The following is a 22,354-nucleotide window of genomic DNA, read 5'->3' as shown; positions in this document are numbered from 1 at the left end:
CAAAAGGCGCGCGGTGATTGGTCCATCTTCGCTACAAGGCATGAGATGTAAGGCGCTGATTGGTGCAAAACTCTGTCAGTCAAATAGCCTCCAATTGCCCCATAATTCATAATTGATGACAAATACAGCATTTTCTTTTGTTTTTATTACCACATAAGCACCACATTATTACAAAAATGTCACAGCACCTCAATTTCACACAAGGTTTATCAGCCTGTCATGGTTTTTTTTGTTTGTTTTTTTTAAACTGACCATAAAAATATAAATAAGACAGCTAATTTCCTCTCAACAGTTTCACACTAATAAATACATTGATCATTTTTATCCAAAAACATTTTGTGTGTTCAAGTATTCTTCGCATTTTAATGTCAGACCAGCTGAGTCATGCTACCTTTGACCATCATAACACCCTTTTGGCTTTCCGTAACGTTCATCCTGGTTCTCTGGTTTCCTCCAGGAAATATTTTGGGTGTAATAATTTGTCCATTGATTAAGCCAAGTTTATGAATGTGCATTAATGTGTGTATAGTGTAGGATGCACTGATGTCCCATATTCCCGTGTCCTGTGAACATTCCTAGTGCAAAATACAATTTCATATATTGTTCCGATGGAGAAAAACTTCGTCTGTAGCAAATTTTCCAAAAGTTCACTGTTACGCAGCTCAACCATACACAACCACCGTCCAACTTCAGTGTTTTTACCTCAAACCACAATTTTTTTCACACTAAGATTTTAGTAAAAAAAAAGCTGCCTTTCAGTCTAACAATTAAGTTAAACAAGAGACCCCAGATGTTTCCTGTGTCTAAGACTGGTTTATCTGACCTCTGAGTTGGTGTTCCTAGCGTTCTTAATCGAATACAATAAATATTAGTTTTTTGATTTTTGATTTTTTTTTTATGAATCGTGGACAAGCAACTAGTCTGGTTTCTCTTCAGTCGGACGGAAATGGCCCTCGGGGTCCACGTGGGTGCTGTTATGCGGCTTTGTGGACGTGTGGAACAGTTTTATGAGGTCCTGATAGCGTGCACCAACCTGGGAATAAAAGCAGGAGAAAGATTAAATTCTGTCTGGAGAATGTTAAATCAAATCTGCGGAACGGTTTGAAACCATTTTACAGAAAAGGAAAAAAAAACATAATAAAAATGAAAAGAAACAAAATGAAATGGGGGGAAAAAAAAGCCAAATAAACAAAAAAAAAACCTTTAAAAAAAAAAAAAAAAAGTTGTTTTGAAGTTTTTCTTTTTTTTTTGCATTTTTTCCCCTTATCATCTAAGCACAGCACGGACATTTTAAAAAATACCAACAAACTAAAATGAAAAAGTATATATGACAAGAAACTAAATAAAATTTATAATTTTTTTAAAATTAATTTCCAATTAAAGCCAGTGGTGGACAAAGTACACAAACAGTGTAGTTGAGTTAAAGTAGATCTACACAGTAAAATACTCCAGTAACAGTAAAAATGCTTCCTTTACACTTTCACTTGAGTAAAAGTACAAAAGTATTTGCCCTCAGATGTACTTAAGTATCCAAAGTACTATGATTTATTACGGCTAAGTTTCCTTTTATCACTCAGTTTATATGAAAAGACTCTGTTACTCTTAACACAACAATCTATTAATAGAATGATATTAACGACTCAAATACTGATGTTTCTTCAACTGATCATGAGTTTAAAACCTTTTCAACTATTTCAAATGAAATCACACAAATGAGGTCACGTGTGTTGTGGTGAGATCGAGTCTGGAGTTTCTTCATCATTTATTCCTCTCTAAATGTTCTGCTTGCTGTTGAACTGACGCTGAACTGTATGTTGGTGATCAGTAGATACACCAAGTGCCAATGTGTGTTTTTATTCGCTCATAAAAATTTAATTATATATATATATATATGTGTGTGTGTGTGTGTGTGTGTGTGTGTGTGTGTGTGTGTGCTGGATTTCTAAAAGATTTTTACTGACCTCTGTGGCAGTTTTGTTGCCCAGCTGAGCTGCAACAGAAGTAAAAGTGCTGTGACAGGCTCCTCTCCACTGACATGCAGTGAGTATCACACGATCTGCCTCTCTGTAAAAACACAAACATCTACATGTATAACATAATACAGAATACAAAAAAAACAGGTCACTGAATCCATCATATTGCTTAACACGTATCCATCCATGATATAAAATGAACTTGTTTTATTCCTGACTCTGATTGGTCAAAAGGTGTGGATTTATCGTCTATGACTGAAGCTCTGACAGTAGCAGTTGTTCATCTCAAACTTTATTACTTTCTCAATGAAAATGAATTTTACGACTCTCGATGCATCACTTTTCCGTGGGTTTCCTTGTTTCCTCGGCAACACGACAAACTCCATTTCTATTTACTGAAGAATAAGTCTGATGAGTGAATATTTAGAACTGCTTCCATATTAGTAAATGTAACTTTAAATGGTTAAAAATACAATATATGGATGTATTGGAAGACTTTTCCAGACATATGCGGTTCCTCCCCAAACTGTTCCCACAAAGTTGGATGCACACAATTGTACTATCACTATGGTCTAAGATGAAGATCTCCAAGTGTGCAATTCCACGTTACACAGTGTTGAAGATCTCATCATAAACACATTATATAGATCAGGATAATAAGTTCAGACTCCAGGTGTATTGACTTGTTCACCTGGTCCAGAGCACAACTTTCTCTCCGCTTGGCATGCGTGAACAGTTTTTGGCACAAACGGGACTCTGTGATGCTTGAAAGTGGGACTGTGGATCTTCTTCTCCGCTCTGCTCGTCCATCATCTCTGTTTCTGCAAGACCATCGATACCCTGAAAGCAAAAAAAAGGTTGAAGACAAATTCACACGACTAAGTGGCTCTTGAAAAGTTATTAACATAAAACCTTTACCTGCATGTGGCTTTGATCTTTTTCCGCCTTCTTCAGACTTTCCACCATTTGCGCACTGGGTATGTTGTCAGGCTCTACCTCGTTTTCTTCCTCGTCTTCATCATCGGAGACACTTTGCATCGTGGGGTGGAGCTGCTCATAAAACACCCAGTACTCTTCCAGCAAGTGGGCGTGGTCACGAAAGAGCAGCGCTATCTGAGCCTTCATCTGAAGGCACATATTCAAATACGAGAGATTTTGTAGTATTTTTTTTACTTCCGTCCGGTGCATTCGTGCATGCGTTCGGGAGTTGACGTACCTCCTCTGAGCCTCTGTGGCTTTTTGGTAGCCCCTGCTGCAGAGTGCGCACAACCTTCCTGTAGTGCATGGAGTGCTCTCCGAAACCGAGCTCCAGCTGACGGAGGAACCTCCGACTCCTTTCGAACGCCTGCTGCTCCTTCAGCTACGGAGACGAAAAAAACAGACCCAAAGATCAATTGAATTAAGGGTCAATCAACTATTGACGTGAAATGTTGTGGATTATCAGCGCAATTTAAGGTGATTTTTGTTTTTTTTCTGACCAGGCCGCACTCCTGGGCTTGTTCTGGGTGCAGAAATGCGGCGAAGTCCCGTAGCAGCTCAGGCCAGTCGATCAGCACGGGTCTGAGTCTCCTGAAGAGCTCCACTGCAGTCCTGCCGTCGGGGTTACGCTCAAACTCGTACAGCACGTTCAGGAAATCCTCCACCTTCCCCGGGACGGCCTGCAGAGCCTCGCACACCTGCGCGAAGCAGAACAACCACCTCATATATATATATATATATACTTTATATACCTTATATACACACATGTTAAGGGTGACCCCATATATGTTGAAGATTTGATGCTTCGATTGGAGGAGGCTGATTTAGCTACCAAACCCACAGTCAAATCTTTGCAGACATGTTATGAAACGAGGATCATACTATTTTGGTCACATGGGGGCGCTCAATGTCTGATTTCACATAGAACGACCGGTTTTCTCCTAACAAGTTAATACACATGATGATGCTGCTGCTGCTGTAAATAAAACATGTGAACAGAAAAAAGCTTTGATCAAATGTATTTTATTAATTCAATTTATTTGATCGTTCCCTTAAAAGGAGAAAATCCTGACAATTCCGCATATCGAGGGAGTGAATAAATAAAGAATGGAAGGAATAAAGACATTTGTTAGAGTATCACACACACACACACACACACACACACACACACACACACACACACACACACACACCTGTATTACCCAAATGGGGTTTAACAAATGTAACACACACACACACACACACACACACACACACACACACACACACACATCTGTATTACCCAAATGGGGTTTACCAAAACATGTAAACTATTTAATTACATTTCTTTCATTTATTTCATTTTATTTAAACAATTAAATTTTTAGCAATTTAATTGATTACTCAAATTAATCAATACAATTGAAAAAGTGTATACCATTCATTGAATGTATTCATTTTTATTGATCAAATTTTCTAAAATAATTTGTATATATTATTTAATCAAGAAGGCATTTTATTAAAAATGTTTTAAAAATGTAAACTGTTCAAATGTTGATTACAAATATTAATGATAACAAATGCATTGATAAAAAATTACTATTATATACACACACACACACACACACACACACACACACACACACACACACACACACACACACACACACACACTTTTAGAACTACATTCTAAATAAATGTACAGCAAAGACTCATGAAAAACCTCGAGATGAAAATCTTGGAATCATCATACCTTCTCTAAATACGCTTGCGCAAAGGCTACGTCTTTCACGTCTCTCAGAGGATCGTCGGGTAAATCGTCATAGAGAAGCTCTGGCTCTGGGATTTTGGCTCCTAAGCACAATACCACATGATGAGACATTGGGGGGTGGAAGCAGTCACATAAAAAGGGGAAGAAAACGTAAGATTCATGGGCAACCTGTTACACCACCATCCGATTCCCCATCAGCCGAAAGTGTTTTTCCGTTCGAATCCGATGCCAGCTTGGAAAATCTGTCCATCGTCTACTTTTCATGAAGAAATAAATCCAAAATACCAATCAGTCCTCTCATATATTAAAAAAAAATGTCCTGTTTATTGAGCTTATATAAGGCTTGAAATCGCTGAATGGCTGCTGGACCTCACCTGAAGCTCTGACGTTACAGAAGCAGGTGACGTGATGTTTCCAATGGATCTCGACGTCTCCTCCGGTATCCCTGCGTATTCCCTCTCATCTTCCTCTCCGTCAGTCAGCCTTTGTTCTTCTACATCTTTCACTTCCCCGTCCGTCACGGCCTCCGTGGCGTCATCTCCAGACAAGCTAGGCGCCGGGCTTCCGGAAGATTCCGACAATGTGAGGAACGGCTCTCTGAAGTCGTCTTCTCCGCACTCGAGGTCGTCCGAGTGAACCTTCGGTGCCGTTTCATCGTTTTTTTGGACGGTGATATCTTCAATGCTACTTGGAGGATTGATCGTATTTTTTGAAAAGTTCCCTAAAACAACATCGAGGTGCCCTGGTTCATGAGCTGCGGTGGATTTTTGGCTGTGATGGAGATTAGTGCTGTTGGTAAGAACGTAGCCTGTAGGCAGGAGAATGAATTGAGAAGATACAGATAAAGGGTTTAGATTTGGTTTCTGTCCCATGCTCAGTTTGAGGAGAGTGCCACAGCGTTGGCTCATGTTCTCGTTAACCAGTGGGGTGAAGGATGGAGGTGTCAGAAGCGTAGCACTCGGGGTAGAACAAATGAGCGGTAAAGTCACTATGACGTTTGGACCTGCTGTCGCGGGACTCTGAACCGCTCTCTGGGTTTCGATTTTCCGTCGGTTTCTCGAATTTATAACCTTATTTTTTGCACCCACGGGTCGAGGCTTCATGGAACTTTTAGCGGATTTGTTTATCGGTTTGTTTTTTGGCTTCTTTGAAGCCCCAGTCTGAGCGGGAGCGTCGTTCCGGTTCGCAAACTTCGGCAGAAGAGGAGGGAGACGACTCAGAGCTTTCTCCACATCTTCGGTTGATGGTGGTGGTTTGGACTGGGGTGGAGAGCGCGAAGATGCGGCGCGCGTTGCCTTTTTTCGACAGGAAGCAGCACTTGGGAGAAGTCGTGGTTTAAGGGTGAGGGAGAGGGATTCAGGAAGGTTAGGAGGGTATCGAGTACCTGGGGGGAAACTGTAGGACGGATAGGACGAGAGATCTTTTGTGGCAGAACTTTCCTCAGGATCGGAGAGCTGAAGATTGTACTTTCGGACTTCTTCGTGGATTAGTTTAAGGTTTTCCTGTAATGAATGGAAATGAAAATCATCATAGATTTTAAAAGTGTGGAGGGAAGGGGGAGCTCAGTGGTTACTATGTTTGAATGGCTGTTGCATGTTGGTCTCATTTGTAGTGTGATCAATGCTTTGAAAATATCTTAAAAAAAAAAAATTTCTAATGTAGATCTAATCACGGTTAAAGTAATAATATTACCGAAAGCCAGCGAGGCATGAGGCGCGTCTCTCTTTCCACCGGGGGGCGCTGATCACTGGGACTGACTTTCTCACTGGCCAAAGGCATGGGGGGACATTTTCCTTCTAAAAAGAATCTCTGAATCAAACACACACACACACACACACACACACACACACACACACACACACACACAGAGAGAAAAGGATGTTGACTATCGTGCGGCTGAGGAAATAAATACTCCCAGAGACATCGTGTGTTTGTGCACCTTTATGAAGTTGGGATGTGGTTTGCGACACTCCGAGCGGACGTACATTCTCAGGCAGATGAAGTTCCTCGCTGCGAGCAGGTACTGGCTGGTCAGCTTCAAAGGATTCACGGTGCCGCTTAAATGCTGGTGGCCCAAAACCACCAAACTGATGGAAGCGTAACACGAATGGACGAAGATCACTTACTGAGATCATCAACATACATATACATTTCGCTGATAGACAAAACTGTACCAGACAAAACCCCACCATTTTTCTGCTGATGTAAACGGCCCTTTCTGACTGAATGGACGCACTCGGACCACAGGAAGTAGCTGTGGGTAGAGGAACACCGGCCGTGTCACCATCAACCAGGCCAGATCGGCTGGAATCTCAGACCCTGGAAAAAATCATGTAAACAGTCAAAGCAACAGCACAAAATAATACAGTCAGGTCCGTAAGTATTTGGACGGCAATGCAAAATGTATTTGAAATGAGCACACACACACACACACACACGCACACACACACACACAGTGCCTCAAAATTAATTGGACTAATCAACAATTTTAAATATAAGAACTATTTCTTTTCATACTTGGAGGCAGATTTCAGGACTTTAGCATCAGTATCAGTTGTCAGGCTTTAGGTTTTTTTCTCCATTAGGACAAATTTATCCATTATTGTTGAAAGGGGTTTCTAGTGTCAAACGTTTACAGCAAAAGTAAAGCTTTTTAGAAGCTGTTTCTGACACAATAAACTTCAGTAAAGTGTTTTGAGTGAAAGGACAAATTTTTATATATTTTATAATGTAAAGATCTATTTATTTATTTAGGTAAGGTGGCCTGGGGTGCAGTCAACATTCACATTCAGCCCAAACGCTGTATAACATTTACATTTATTTTTGCTGTTTTTACCGATTTTTATTTATTTGTTTCTTTTATTATTTGTGAATTAATTCATTAGCGGACCACCTGCAGTACCGCCGCTGACCCCCTAGGGGTCGCAAACCGCCCGATTAAAAAACCCATGATTTTAAAAAGATAAATATATAATTTTAATTGGGGACCTTTTGAATTATTCTTAAAATCTTAAAAATGTTTTAAAAAAAGACTGAGAAAAGAGGTGATGCTGCAAATTAATGTAAAATACAGATTTTTTTTTATTTTGTTCTTGTTCTCCATTAAAAATTTATATGTATAGTTGAAATGCAATAAATAGCTAATTTAAAGGGGGAAAAATAATTTGTTCAATAAGGTTGAGGTCAGAGCTCTATAACAAGTCTTTTCATTCAATTCGTTAAATGTTACAGCATTGTAATTCCTCCTTTACAACTGTGTGCCTTTAACATTGTCGTAACAATTTGGGGAAGAACCACATCGAAAAAGTCTGGTGTTCCAATACTGTTGGTCTATATAGTGTATCTTAGCTCAAAAGTATAGAAAGTGAACGTGTGCTTGTTTGTTTTTTCACCTTGGAACACTGGACAAGGGCCCTGAGAGTCCGATTTAGGAGACTGATCCAATTCGTCAAGGAGCGACAGAGCAGCCTGCAGGTTACAAGCTCTAAAGATGCTGACAAATCTAGGATTCGTGACCTGCTGTAGATGTTCTCCTTGCTGTGCGAAGAACTGCAGCTCTAACTGAGCATAAAATCATGAATATATATGAGAGAGAGAGAGAGAGAGAGAGAGAGAGAGAGAGAGAGAGAGAGAGAGAGAGAGAGAGTGTTTAAAATGAACACTACAGTATACTAATCTAAGTATTGCAGTGGTCATCGTATGCTAAATCTTCAAAAACTCCAATCAGGACTTTTGCTGAAAAGGTGTCTCACCAGGAACTGTCGAGCTGTGGAGGCCTCCGTCTGAAGACCTTCCACTGACCGGCTTAACATGTTCACCTGAGTCAGGAGCTGTATATGCTGCAACATACCCACACACACACACACAGACACACACACACACACACACACACACACACACACACTTGATAAAAAAATAAAATAAAAAATATATAAAAAGTCACACTTATAAGCCACCAAAAAAATGTTTGTGAAAAAAAATGAGGTGAAAATTATACATCATGTAACTAGGATAAAAGGAATGAAACACTTAGGGTCATGCTCAAGAGGGGTGGTTAAAAAAATCGATACTCATCAGTATCGCGATATTTTGTTTGCCGATACTGTATCAATTCTCAAAAACACAATATCAATATAAAATATATATATATATATATATATATATATATATATATATATATATATATATATATATATATATAAAATTTTTATTCAAATACACAAATAAATGTAAAAGAAGTTAGGGGAAAAAAAACAATATATATATTTTGTCTTTATGCTCTGTTAATTACAGTATTAAAAAATGTGAAAAGTATTCATTAAAGTTTATACACAAATTTTTGTATTCTCCTCATTTTAACAGCAACTATGTACATGAACAAACAAAATCTTACATCTCGGTTCTTAAAACTTTTCCATTTCATTATATATTTTGTAAATCCACTTCTCAACTGTAGGTGGTTCGGGTTTTAACCATTACTTTTTTACTGGCTGCCAAAAAAATAAACATCACTTTATTATCTTTATTATTCCATCCATCGAAGGAAATATCAGTGAAATACAATGATTTAAGAATTAAAAAAAAAAAATTTATCTTTTGACAAAATGCTAACTTTTTTGGACACTTCTGCTAATAAGATATTTCCTAGTAAATTTTCGGATGCAAAATCTATATCTGCTGACCTGTTGCATGTGCTGCTGGAGGCGGAGCCTCTGGGTGGGGCTTATGTAGAAAGAGGCGGGGTTAGTGGGGCGTTTATGAGGAATGGCGACTCCTTTACTCTCTAACAGAGCTTTTCGCTTGCGGATAGCATCCAGCTGCTCCTTCACTGTGCGGTAACGCTGATTCAGAATGTCTGCCAGAGGGTCCTCATACCTACACACACACACACACACACACACACATCAGAACTTGTTACATCAGTCGAAAAAACTTTTCATATTTCTGCCATTTCTTTTTTTTTTTCTCCTTAACCTTTACACCCACAACTTTCATTCACACTCTCATGAAATTCTAATTGACATTAATTACAGGCTTATGGATCATGATCTCATCATCCATCATTAGTATTTTGGTTTTTAATTATGTCCGGTCATGACGTAAAGCAAATAAATTTTTTCTTCTTTTTTTTCTTCTTACTGAATTGTTTCCAGAATACTTGGTGGCTCATGCTGAAGATTGTCTTCTTCCTCTTTTTCCTCTTCCTCCTCATGGCCTTCCTCATCCTGGCCCCCTAAATCATCCTGAAACTATAAAACAGGAACTCTGCGTTTAATTGAAGACACGCGGACAAAAGCAGAATGTTCAAATACTTAAATATTCAAATCTCTTACAGCATCAAACAGCTCCTCCATCAGGTCGTTCACTTCCCTTTCTGGAGTGAGGAAGATAAATGACAGATCACATAAGATATATATATATATATATATATATATATATATATATATATATATATATATATATATATATATATATATATATATAGACACAACACACTAACAAAGGTCTAACAAAGGTCAACTATTTAAAAAAAATAATAATTTTATTTAATTAATTTAATTAAGTACTTAATATAATCAATATAAGAAAAAAAGTGTATTGCATTCATTTAATTTATTCGATTTCATTTTTTCTAAAATATTATTGTATATAATATTTAATAACGCAGGCATTTTAAATACAATAGCATTTTAAGTTTTGCAGTTCCATTGCAAAAACCGAGGTACGTAGTGAACTGTGAATTTTGTGTACCGTTACACCCCTAATATATATATATATGATTATGTAATTACTCACTGGTGATGCGTACGGCCTTGTCGTTGCGGTAATCCTCCACGTCCGGCTCATCGATGTCAGCCAGGAAGTTATACTCCGGATCGTCCTCGTCGTCACCCTCCTCTAATCAGAGATTTGCAGAGAAGGTTATTGAGTATGTTTATTTATAATATCACAAAAAAAATATCAGCCATTAGTGACTTCAGTCCTAACTGAGGTAAAAGTGAGTGAGCACCTTCGTTCTCCATGTCAGAGTTCATCAGGCCCTGCAGCCAATGTGTCCACTCCCTGTCCTCGGGGGCGGAGCCAAACTCATACATATCTGGAGTGATGTCAGGAGCCCGAAGCTCCGCCTCTAAACGGTTCAGAGGCACGTTTCTAAGCGGCCGCTTGGAACGAGTGCGGAAAGCCATCATGCTTTCTTCACCTTCTTCTCCGTTACTGGTAAGAGACTGAGAGAAAGAAATAGGGATGTAAAGGAAAAAGAGAGAGAGAGAGAGTGAAAAATGAAGGAGGGAGGGAAAAAGAGGGATACATGTCTCATAGCCATACTAATCCCTACTGTGTGTAGCAGATCTACCTGGTAAGAGTCCATGCAGTCAGAACCAATAGCCAGTTCCTCATCCACAGCGTGGAGTTTCTCCATAAAGCTGCACTCAGTCAGGGGTCGAGGAGGCTCCAGGCCCTGGGGGGGTGGAGGGGGGCCCATGGGCACGACAGCCACCCGCACGTGTTGTGGCCTGCGTGAGCTCTAACGGTGGGGAAAAAGTCTAATTATTCTGCTATTAGAAAAATCCAATCATACATGACAACAATATGACGTATAATGGACTATTATATGACTGTGTGTGTGTGTGTGTGTGTGTGTGTGTGTGTGTGTGTGTGTGTGTGTGTGTGTGTGTGTGTGTGTGTGTGTGTCAGACTTACCTGTCTGGGGCTGCAGCTGTTTTCTTGATCATATTCGCTGTAGGATCTGTTGAGGCTTAGTCGTGTGCCACGTGGTGATGATGCTGTACTCTCCAAATCGCTTTCCAGAAGTGTCTACACCACACACACACACACACACACACACACACACACACACACACACACACACTTTAGTTCGATATACTGTATGTATGCATCAAGTGTGTTTAATTATTACAATAATTCCGTTTTACTTCCTCTGCCGTCTCGTCCTCCTCCTCTTCGTCAGGGTGATACTCTTCATCAGACGAGTCCTCCTCCTCTAAAGGAATGTCCACAAACTGAGGAGCCTTAAAAAAAAAAAGGGTTTGGAATGACCTTAGACATGTGTTAATAATGACCTCCAGAACAGGTGTGTTTTAGCTCATTATTTACTCACCTTCAATTTGTTTGGTTTCTTGATCGGGGAAATGTTCCAGGTAGGAATGACCTGCGAAATGGAAAAAATGTATAGTCTTAGAAAACGAAACACGTTAAAGGCACACACTGTAGGATAGATTTCCTCATATCATACACAGGTTTATAAAACATGTTAAAATTCCAAAAAAGATATAAAAATTAAAGATCGCAATATATGTAGCTTTTGTATTTTTTCAAGTTTATACATCAATACCCTGAATTAGGGTTTTATAAAGTTATAATAAGCAAAATATCTAAATAAATAAAATAAAAAAGTGGGGTTTTTTTATTCAATTAAAATTTTTTTTTTCATAAATAATAATAATAATAATAATAATAATAATAATAATAAATTTAATTATAAATTTAATTAAAAAAACCCAATAAATTGTTTTTTAAATCGTAGCCCTAAAATCCACACAAAAGCCGCAAATAGGAAGAAATTCATCAGAAAGGTAGAAAAAAATAGAAATATGTATCTTTGAAAATTATATAAACTTTCTTTTCGGCTTCTCCCGTTAGGGGTCGCCACAGCGGATCCTCCGCACGTTTGATTTGGCACATGTTTTACGCTGGATGCCCTTCCTAACGCAACCCTCCCCAATTTATCCGGGCTTGGGACCGGCACTAAGAGTGGCTGGGGATGGTTCCCTGACCGGGAATCGAACCCGGGTCGCAGCGGTGGGAGCGCTGCATCTTAACCACTAGACCACCAGGGGACCTATCTTTGAAAATTATATATTTTTAAAAAATGTCTAACACCACAAACTGCACCATTAATAAAAGACATTTTCATATTCCAGGATTTTCCGGGTATGGTGCTAATCCAGTAAAAATGCTAACTGGTTAATAAACCCTGCCTTCAGCTTCAAAAACACGTGACTGAGGAACGAAAAATATCTATTTGAAGGAGACAAAAAAGTCAAACGCACCACTCCTTTCTCCACCACCTCCTTCAGTTTAGAGCGAGTCATCTTAGGCTCCTGGAGGAAATAAAAAAAAACGAAAGGCACAAATAAACAGGAGCAGTGATCAGGTCCGATCTAGAACCACTGATACGGTCCCTGAGCGTCGGATACTCACGAACACGGGAACGGGCTCAGTCTCGTTGATAGCGGCTTTCATCATCGCTACGACGTGCTCGTTGGTAATCACCTCCTGCAACACAGCAAAACCTCTTGATATACCAGGTGGGTAATTTGTAACGTAATAAAACGTAAATGAACACTCCACACTCACGTGTAAAATACTGCGCACGTTCGCCGAGGTCAGGTTATGCTGCCGAGACTTGTTCTCCAGCTCCCTGTCCAGCTCTTGATCGATCTCCACCTCGGGCCTGAGCTCATCCTCCTCCTCTTCGTCCTCTCGTCCCTGCAAATAGGGATGCAAAATTCTGGGAATTTTCAAAACTGGAAACTTTCCATTGGAATTAATAGGAATACTAAATAACTGTGAATTTACCAAATTGCAGGTTGGCTTATAACTTAAATGTAGTTTTGCAGGATAATTTGTTACATACATTTATGTTTAAAACTTCCTTGAGTTGTTGTGTGTTGGCTTATGACCAAACAAATAGTTAATATTAATGTTTTTATATGATAAATTTCCGCAAATCCTGTAAATTCCCATTAATTCCCAGAAATTCCTGCCAAATTTCCAAATTGGAATATGTCCAAAGATTTCCCATGAAAAGTTTCCAGGAAGTTTTTCCAGAAATTTTGCACACACTAAAATCCACCTCTTTGCAACCCTACCTGTGACCCTGGTTCGCTCATCTCTCTCTTCCTCTTCACTCCTCCTTTCGCTTTCCCGCTTTGCCGTGGGCCGATTTGCTCGTTATCTAAAAGAGTGGGAAAAAATCGTAATGAATTATTACTGATCTGTTCATCAAACTTTTAGCATCCTGGAGACGATTCTTTTCCCACGACAGCGATTCCTGAAGTGTTTAATTCCTCTTACAAAACAGAATTGTTGCCGTGGTAACGTTTTCTCGTAAAAAAATATAAATAAATGCGTCTTTCAGGGATCTGACACAACTTTCATTTCAAAATTCCGTACTTTCCAGACATAAATATGCAGACTTCCCTAAAGGTTTTTAAGACTACAATTAAAAATCTAAAATAAAGATTTATAATCGCAACTATATCACGCGTGACATTACGATCTCTGATGTATTTCAGAGTCAGAATCTGGGATGTGTGCTATTTTTCAATACCCCCCCCCCCCCCCCCCCGAACAACCTACCGAATGTGATGATAAGCCTCTTCTCTGCATCATCGTCTGATGACACACCAGGCGGCGCTTCTGTGAAAGAGACAAGAGTTTATGGACATTAAGGTTTTACAGTAGTACAGTCTACAGGGCTTGTTGCTATAGTGATATATATATATATATTTTATTATAGTGAAAGTATACGATTTAATACAGAGATCTGCCATCAGTGATCTGGATTTTGTACATAAATGTAAAAGAAACCATTCTAGGAAAAGGGAGAGAAAGAGAGAGGGAGGGAGAGAGAGCAATGTAATGAATTGTATGGGGTACAGAGATGGACAGAGAAAGAGAGAGAGAGAGAGAGAGAGAGCGAGAGCGAGAGAGCAAAAGAGAGAGAGCAAGAGAGAGCGATGTAATGAATTGTATGGGCTACAGAGATGGACAGAGAGAGAGAGAGAGAGAGAGAGAGAGAGAGAGAGAGAGAGAGAGAGAGAGAGAGAGAGAGAGAGAGAGAGAGAGAGGTAATGGATTGTATGGGGTACAGAGATGGACAGAGAGAGAGAGAGAGAGAGAGAGAGAGAGAGAGAGAGAAAGAGAGGTAATGGATTGTATGGGGTACAGAGATGGACAGAGAGAGAGAGAGAGAGAGAGAGAGAGAGAGAGAGAAAGAGGTAATGGATTGTATGGGGTACAGAGATGGAGAGAGAGAGAGAGAGAGAGAGAGAGAGAGAGAGAGAGAGAGAGAGAGAGAGAGATGTAATGAATTACACTTTACAGTGTGTGTGTGTGTGTGTGTGTGTGTGTGTGTGTGTGTGTGTGTGTGTGTGTGTGTGTGAGAGCACCTTCCCTCGCTCCTGCTGGTCTCGGACCCTCCTGGTACTCAGTCTCAGCACTCGGATCTTCTCTGGATGGAGATGAAGCCCCACTCGGGGTTCCTGTTCTCTCGTCCTGCTCCCCGCTTTGGTGACTCCTGGCTCGGGATCCTGCGCTTCTGCCATCGCTGACTTTGCGCCTGACTGAGGGATTCATGTCCACGTCACCTCTGCATGCTTCAGGAACTCGGAGCTACGCTGCACCTCCACAACCTGCGGGTTTCCTTCCTCACTGACCGGAAATATAAAAGTGTACACAAGCTTCAGAAACTGTTAGCTTAGCCACCACAGGAGCGTTAGCCAGCTTTAGCGTCTTATTTAAATAACACATTTAACATTTAATAACCTCATATTTTATAAATTACTACTGAAAATCAAACTCTATTTACTGTTTGTTTATTATTATATTATTATTTATTCCAGACACTTTCATTATACCCGCCAGTTAGATACAGAGTGCTACACAGGAGGGCGGGGCCATAATAAAACGTCACATCCGGTTAACGGCATCCGGTTCAAGCTGCAGTTTAAAGACGATCATTTTATTTTGCTTATTTATTAAATAATTTATTTGTTTATCTGTTTGTGTATTTACCTACTTACTTAAAATATTTATTGTTTGTTTTTTCCTTAACGATTTTAATAACTACAGACTTGTCCATCATCTTTTGGACATTTTATTTATTTATTTTTATTGTTTATTGTTTTCAAATGCAGCCTTTGATGGACCACTAAATTATTCCTTTAACCAATTAGCATTCTGCCATTATAAAATATTATATATATATATATATATATATATATATATATATATATATATATATATCAAGATGATTAAAACAACACTGACTTCATTGCTTATTTTATAATATGGCCAAAAGTATTCAGACACCTGACCATCACACAAACACAAAACTGTACATGATGGACGATGGAGCATGGACACTGTTCCAGCATGATCACAAAGTTAGCTCCATTAAGACTGAAACTAAAACTAAAGCGAGCTCACTAGCTCCAGTACATGAACTCAGCTCTATCACAAATAAACAAGAGTTGAGCTTATAAAAATAAATAACAGTCAATGTCCACACATTCGGATAGAAAAAAAGAAGAATTTATTGTCTTCAGCGGTGGACAGGTTTGAAGGGTTGAAGTAAATGTAATTTGTTACTGTACTTTAGTATTTTTTGGGGAGTTTGAGGAGACTTTTACCTTACCTTCACTACATTTCAAAATCAAAAATCATACTTTTTACTCAACTACATTTAGCAAAACCAGTTGCACCAATCAGAGTCCGCGCTCTGTTCAAAACTTGTTTTGATTGGCGCTTGGTGTATCTACTGATCACCAACATACAGTTCAGCGTCGGTTTAACATCAAGCAGAACATTTCGAGAGGAATAAATAATGGAAGAAACTCCAGACTCGAACTCACCACATCACATGTCCTTTATTTGTGAGATTTTTTTTAAGTAGTAAAAATTAGGGTTTGGGGCTCATGATAATTTTCACAGATATCGATCAGAGAACATTTTGTCCTCAAAGTTGACGTGTTCGAAGCAGGATTTGTATGTGACGTCTAGACGACTGGGTTGGAGCATCTCCAAAACTGCAGCTCTTGTGTGGTGTTCTGGTCTGCAGTAGTCAGAGTCTATCAAAAGTGCTCCAAGGAAGGAACAGTGGTGAATCATTGATGCACGTTGTGGTCCGATCCAACAGACGAGCTCATGTAGCTCGAATTGCTGAATAAGTTGATGGTGTTAATACTCGACGGGTCAGAACTGTTCTGGCAGCAAAAGGGGGACCGACACAATATTAGGCAGGTCATAATGTTATGCCTGATTAATGTATGGTGGCTTGAAGCCTTGAAACAATGTGGCTGTTAGTTGACTTGTAGTCATATTGAGTTGTGAATGGGCATTTGGTGCCACATAGATGAGGACAGGATCTATTTTGTGTCAGGCTTCTCTCAAGGTTTCTTCCTCACACATGCATCCTCACTTCCTCATGCATTAAGGATAAACCTATAGGGACGTATTTATGATACTAAAATTCCTATTTGTAACTATTTATTTCCATAAAGCCACTTAGAGATGATGGTTAAAATTGTGAACTCAATTGGGTGTTTAAAAAAAACAGCTTCAGAAATCTAGGACGTGCACTAAGCTCCTTATTGAGTGATTTGTGTGTGGTGATGATCATTATGTTCACCTGGAGCTCATTTCTGTGGTGGCTTTAAAAGCTAAGAACAGGCAACCAAACACAAGGTGGGTTTTTTTTTTTTGTTTTTGGCAAACCAGTTCTCGCCTTGTGAAGACGAAAGGTGGTCACTGAAAATGTTTGCTTTTGGCAGTAATGGAGAAAGCCCAGCAGTGAAGTTGAAAGCCTGGCATAATGTACCACTAACACCAGGAAGAATTCCAAGCTTCTACATTCCTCCAAAACTGCACCTCAGTGTTTCTCCTCGATTCCGAAGACCCAAGGAGTCCGATGAGTACCAACTCCTGCCTCCCAGCAGTCCACCTTCTCCTGGCTCAAAGTCTCCATCAGCCTCTCCACGCTTTCCTGTCAAGCTCCGATTCACCCCGCAGTCCAGACGGAAACCCAGCAAGGAGGAAACCTCTGACCCGTCAACCCGAGCGGCGATGTCCCTGAAGCACGTGGAGAAAGTCACCACCCCGTACGGATTCCGAACTCTGGCCTCCAGTCCGAACGTGAGCCGCAGGGAATCACTTTTCCACAGACGCAGAGGAAAAGAAGGCTGTCAAAGTCCTGTGTGCTCACCTGCTTCTCCAGCGCTTGAAGACTCTCCAACGCTGAACATCTCGGATCAAAGTCCAGAACCGTGCAGCTCTGCTCGAAAATCGGAGAGAAAACGACTGCAGATGCTCCTCAGCAAAACGCAGACAGCGCTCAGGACTCTTACACCCAGAAGCAGGAAAACCCATATCCGGAAAGTGCAGGATGTTCTTTAGGACATGTTTTTTGTTGGCAAGTTACAAACCAATGAAGTGTGAATTTTAAGGAAATTAATAAATGGTTTTTTTATTAAATTGAGTTGTTTGTATTTAACAGTAATCTTTCTACAGTGTTGCATTAAACTGCTCTTTTAATTTGATTTCCATCATCTGGTTTTTCTTTCCCTCATAGTCTGCAGTTAATAACCTCGATTTAGATTCTATAGTGCCTGTTTACATGTTCTGAACCTTCAACCAAGAACAAGGATGACTCTGATCTATTCAGGTGTCTTGACATCGTTGAACACTTCCGTAAATTTAAATTCAAAAGTGACTTTCAGTCTTTTAGCGGATTAAAGAATCTGATGTAAAATTTTAGTGGATGTGCTTCTACAATGATTTTTAATTCTAACACAAAACCCTGTAATGGTGTCTATAAGACCTTTTTTTTAATTAATTAATTTTTTTTTTAGTTTTTGCAACTGCAAAATGTTACAATGCTGTTTTTAGTGGCACATGTTTATAAATGTTTAGTTTAAGAAGTTTTTTTTTTTTTTTTTTTCTGGCAACATCAGAGGTCAAGTGTGCTGATTGTTTAACTCCTTTACAGTCGATTACCTTCCAATTGTCAGTCTCTTGAAAAACGTCTACTTGAATAGCACACAGATGGTAACCATCATCATGGCGTCAACCATGGTTGCTATTTCACACTGCACAACTGAGGTTTAATTTATTTTTTTCTTCTAAGAAGTTTCCTACAGAACGGCTTTAGTGTACCTTTTTACTAATCAGAATTCCAGCTGTTGCACTAAATACAACTTCCCTAATGCTAAATTCTCACCTAAAGCAGGACTCTCTACATTCCTCTATTCATTTAATGCAAAATATTTCCACTAATCTCATCTTATGACTTTTCTATAAATATTGACATCCTTGTCTTTTTTATTTTTATTTTTATTTTTATTTTTTTCTTTGTTTTGGTTAATTTTTTTTAAGTGGCAAAATGCCATTGTATAACTTATACAATGGCATTTTGCCACTTAAAAAAACATTTTATTGCTGCCAAGCAATAAATTGACACTCAGTGGTACAGAAGATTATGCACTTCCTGGGCAAGAAAAAGAAATAGTAAGATTTGGTCTACAATGGGCACTAGTAAAGTTTTTCTATAGCGCTTTTCACAACAGACATTGTCTCAAAGCAGCTTTACAGAAATCAACAGTGAAGGTGAATGGTGTGCATTTATCCCTGATGAGCAGCCGTGGCGACTGTGGCAAGGAAAAACTCCCTTAGATGTTATGAGGAAGAAACCTTGAGAGGAACCAGACTCAAAAGGGGAACCCATCCTCATTTGGGTGACATCAAGAGTGTGATTATAGTCTTGAATACTGGAGAGTGAGAACTAACATACATACTAATATAGTTCTAGAGTATAAGATTATAAGTAAATGTTTTTTCTACAGTCTTTGGTATAAAAGTAGGAGCTATTGAGCTCAACATTTGTGATCATCACAGATCCAGCATCAGCTTCTCCATGCCAGAGCCTTTAAACACTTCAGGAGGTCCAAGGTCAAAACTCCACACATGTAGTGGGATCCAATTGGCACTGGTACTTCTCTAGATGGTTTAGGATGTTTGCGAGCTCGGCATCTTCTTCAAAGTCCATAATCTTCATGAGGTGGGAGGTGACTGGAGCTGGTCAAACCTCAGGAAGCCTCGGAATGGGGAGAGAAAGAGAAGCAGTGGAGAGAAATTAGCGTAGCTGCTGTTCATGATATTTACAGCACAAGTTGATAATGTGCATGTGATCAGATGTTCTGGAGCACAAGGTTATGATGTGATGTGTGTTATGTGTAGGTTTTCCTAAAAAGATATGTTTTCAATCTGCACTTAACCTGGGAGAGTGTGTCTGAGCCCCGAACACTGTCAGGAAGACTATTCCAGAGTTTAGGAGCTAAATGTGAGAATGTTCTACCGCCTTTAGTGGACTTTGCTATTCTAGGAACTACTAGAAGTCCAGAGTTTCGAGATCTCAGGGAGCGTGACGGATTGTAGCGTGTTAAAAGGAGAGATACATGGGAGCCAAACCATTTAGTGCTTTATAAGTGAGTAGCAGTAGTTTGTAGTCTATTCGAAACTTAACCAGAAGCCAATGTAGGGACGATAAGATCGGGGTTATGTGGTCGTATTTTCTTGACCTTGTAAGAACTCTTGCTGCTGCATTCTGAACTAACTGAAGCTTGTTTATTAATGATGCAGGACATCCACCTAGTAATGCATTACAGTAGTCTATTCTAGAGGTCATAAACGCATGGACGAGCTTCTCTGCATCGGATATAGATAACATATTTCTAAGCTTAGAAATATTTCTAAGGTGAAAGAAGGCTGTTTTTGTAACTTGATTGATATGATTTTTAAAAGATAAGTTGCTGTCTAAAAAAACTCCCAGGTCTTTTACTGTTGAACTAGTGGTTACAGAACATCCGTCTAAATGCAGGTTGAGATGTTGGAGCTTCTGTATACTGGTTTTTGGGCCGATGAGCAAAATCTCCGTCTTATCAGAATTTAAAAGTACAAAGTTATGGGTCGTCCAATCTCTTATTTCCTTAACACACTCAGTTATCCGAGTTAATTGAGCTGTATCGCCTGGTTTAGATGAGATATATAGTTGGGTATCATCAGCATAACAATGGAAGCTAATTCCATGCCTTCTGGAAATATTTCCTAAGGGAAGCATGTATAAGGGAAGTAGGGATCCTAGAACTGAACCTTGTGGCACACCATAGTTCACTAGCATTAGCCTGGATAGGTCTCCATTTAGATCTACGAAATGGTAAGGATTGGACAGGTAGGATTTAAGCCAGCTTAATGCCTGTCCCTGAATGCCGATGTAATTCTGTAAGCGATCTAGGAGGAGATCATGATCTATAGTGTCAAACGCAACACTAAGATTTAGTCAAACTAACAGCGAGATGAAGCCTTGGTCTAAAGCTAAAAACAGGTCATTAGTGAGTTTAACTAGAGCAGCTAGGTGCTATGATAGGGCCTAAAATCTGACTGAAATTCTTTAAAGATATTGTTCTCTTGCAAATGGGAACATAACTGGGCAGCGACAATCTTTTCTAAAATCTTAGACATAAATGGGAGATTTGAAATTGGTCTGTAATTCGAAAGCGTGTTTGGATCCAAATTAGGTTTTTTAATGAGGGGCTTATTAACTGCTAGTTTGAGGGATTTAGGGACATGTCCTAAAGATAGTGAGGAGTTAATAATATTCAGAAGAGACTCACCAGCTGTATATAACACTTCCTTTAGTAGATTTGTTGGAATGGGATCTAACTGACATGTTGATTTAGCTTTGATAATAACATCATACAGCTCTTCCTGTCCTATACATGTAAAACAGTGTAGTTGTGGAGTTGAAGGTGACACTGTGTCAGGAGATGGTCTCAGAGGTTGAACTGCCACAATTGTTTTTCTAATGTTATCTATTTTTTTCAGTGAAGAAATTCAAAGTCCTCACTACTAATCTGTGATGGAACTCATTTTTCAGAGCCCTGTTTGTAGTTAGTTTAGCTACTGTACTTAAAAGGAACCTGTGATTGTTTTTGTTATTTTCTATGAGATTGCTCAGGTGTTTAGCTCTAGCAGCTTTTAGCGCCTGTCTGTAACACTGGTGAGTAAATGAGCAAGAATTAAACACAAAGCAGGTGAGATCTACATTATCAATCCTGGTTTTGTTCAGAAGTTAATAGGCTACAGTTTGTTTTGTTTTATTCCCTCTTTAAAAAAAAAAATAAAAAATTCTAGCAGATATTTTGGGGAAAACTTTGAGTTTTTACCTCAATGATTTTGCCTTCGTGTACGTTCAAGAAAAGTGAATTTCTAGCTTTTTCCTAAATTTTTGGAAGTTTATTTTTTTCTGATCTAAGTTGATTGCTTTCCCAATGTGTCCCCTTCATGACTGATCTTGAGTGTGTTATCACATCATAACCTTGTGCTCCAGAACATCTGATCACATGCACATTATCAACTTGTGCTGTTAATATCATGAACAGCAGCTACGCTAATTCCTCTCCACTGCTTCTCTTTCTCTCCCCATCCCGAGGCATCCTGAGGTTTGGCCAGCTCCAGTCACGTCCCACCTCGTGAAGATTATGGACCTATGGATGATCATGGAGAAGTAGATGCCGAGTGTTTAAAGGCCCTGGCATGGAGAAGCTGATGCTGGATCTATGATGATCACAAATTGTTCTGTATTGTTGAAAGATTTATGACCAAACTTTTGATGTCACCCATATGAGGATGGGTTCCCCTTTGAGTCTGGTTCCTCTCAAGGTTTCTTCCTCATATCATCTAAGGGAGTTTTTCCTTGCCACTGTCGCCACGGCTTGCTCATCAGGGACAAACGCACACCATTCACCTTCACTGTTGTTTTCTGTAAAGCTGCTTTGAGACAATGTCTGTTGTG

The 22,354-nt window shown here is 39.4% G+C and overlaps 1 protein-coding gene across 2 annotated transcripts; it reads right to left on the bottom strand.

Moving 5' to 3' along the window:
- Window positions 1-130: 130 nt before the first annotated feature.
- Window positions 131-15,412, bottom strand: gon4la (gon-4 like a). 2 transcript variants are annotated; one of them, XM_083544238.1, is made up of 30 exons: window positions 15,366-15,388; window positions 14,898-15,159; window positions 14,086-14,145; window positions 13,596-13,681; window positions 13,081-13,212; window positions 12,925-12,999; window positions 12,774-12,824; window positions 11,822-11,872; window positions 11,637-11,732; window positions 11,404-11,517; window positions 11,057-11,227; window positions 10,712-10,928; window positions 10,498-10,599; window positions 10,035-10,075; window positions 9,841-9,950; window positions 9,384-9,576; window positions 8,454-8,540; window positions 8,094-8,262; window positions 6,891-7,020; window positions 6,641-6,788; window positions 6,394-6,510; window positions 5,076-6,203; window positions 4,870-4,954; window positions 4,684-4,784; window positions 3,452-3,649; window positions 3,190-3,333; window positions 2,892-3,098; window positions 2,665-2,813; window positions 1,962-2,064; window positions 131-1,033 (listed from the first exon to the last, which is right to left on the bottom strand). In XM_083544238.1, the coding sequence occupies exons 2-30, from the start codon at window positions 15,082-15,084 to the stop codon at window positions 917-919; spliced, it is 4,569 nt and encodes a 1,522-aa protein (XP_083400364.1). In that variant the 5' UTR covers window positions 15,085-15,159; window positions 15,366-15,388; the 3' UTR covers window positions 131-916. The 2 variants fall into 2 exon arrangements, with proteins under 2 accessions (XP_083400364.1, XP_083400365.1); XM_083544239.1 differs by lacking the exons at window positions 131-1,033; window positions 1,962-2,064 and having other exon boundaries at window positions 2,668-2,794; window positions 2,879-3,098; window positions 14,898-15,412.
- Between the last annotated feature and the right edge of the window lie 6,942 nt (window positions 15,413-22,354).

Source organism: Silurus aristotelis (genome assembly GCF_946808225.1).
Source record: "Silurus aristotelis genome assembly, chromosome: 6".
NCBI classification, from domain to species: domain Eukaryota; kingdom Metazoa; phylum Chordata; class Actinopteri; order Siluriformes; family Siluridae; genus Silurus; species Silurus aristotelis.
This window is presented reverse-complemented; position numbering and strand designations above follow the sequence as displayed.

Bases quoted from the DNA above. Each gene is read 5' to 3' on its own strand.
- gon4la (XM_083544238.1), bottom strand. From the start codon at position 15,084: ATGAATCCCTCAGTCAGGCGCAAAGTCAGCGATGGCAGAAGCGCAGGA. The intron at 10,076-10,497 runs GTGAGTAATTAC...TCCTCACTCCAG, and splicing joins CAAGGCCGTACGCATCACCA to AAAGGGAAGTGAACGACCTG. The intron at 4,955-5,075 runs GTGAGGTCCAGC...CATGAAAAGTAG, and splicing joins CTGTAACGTCAGAGCTTCAG to ACGATGGACAGATTTTCCAA.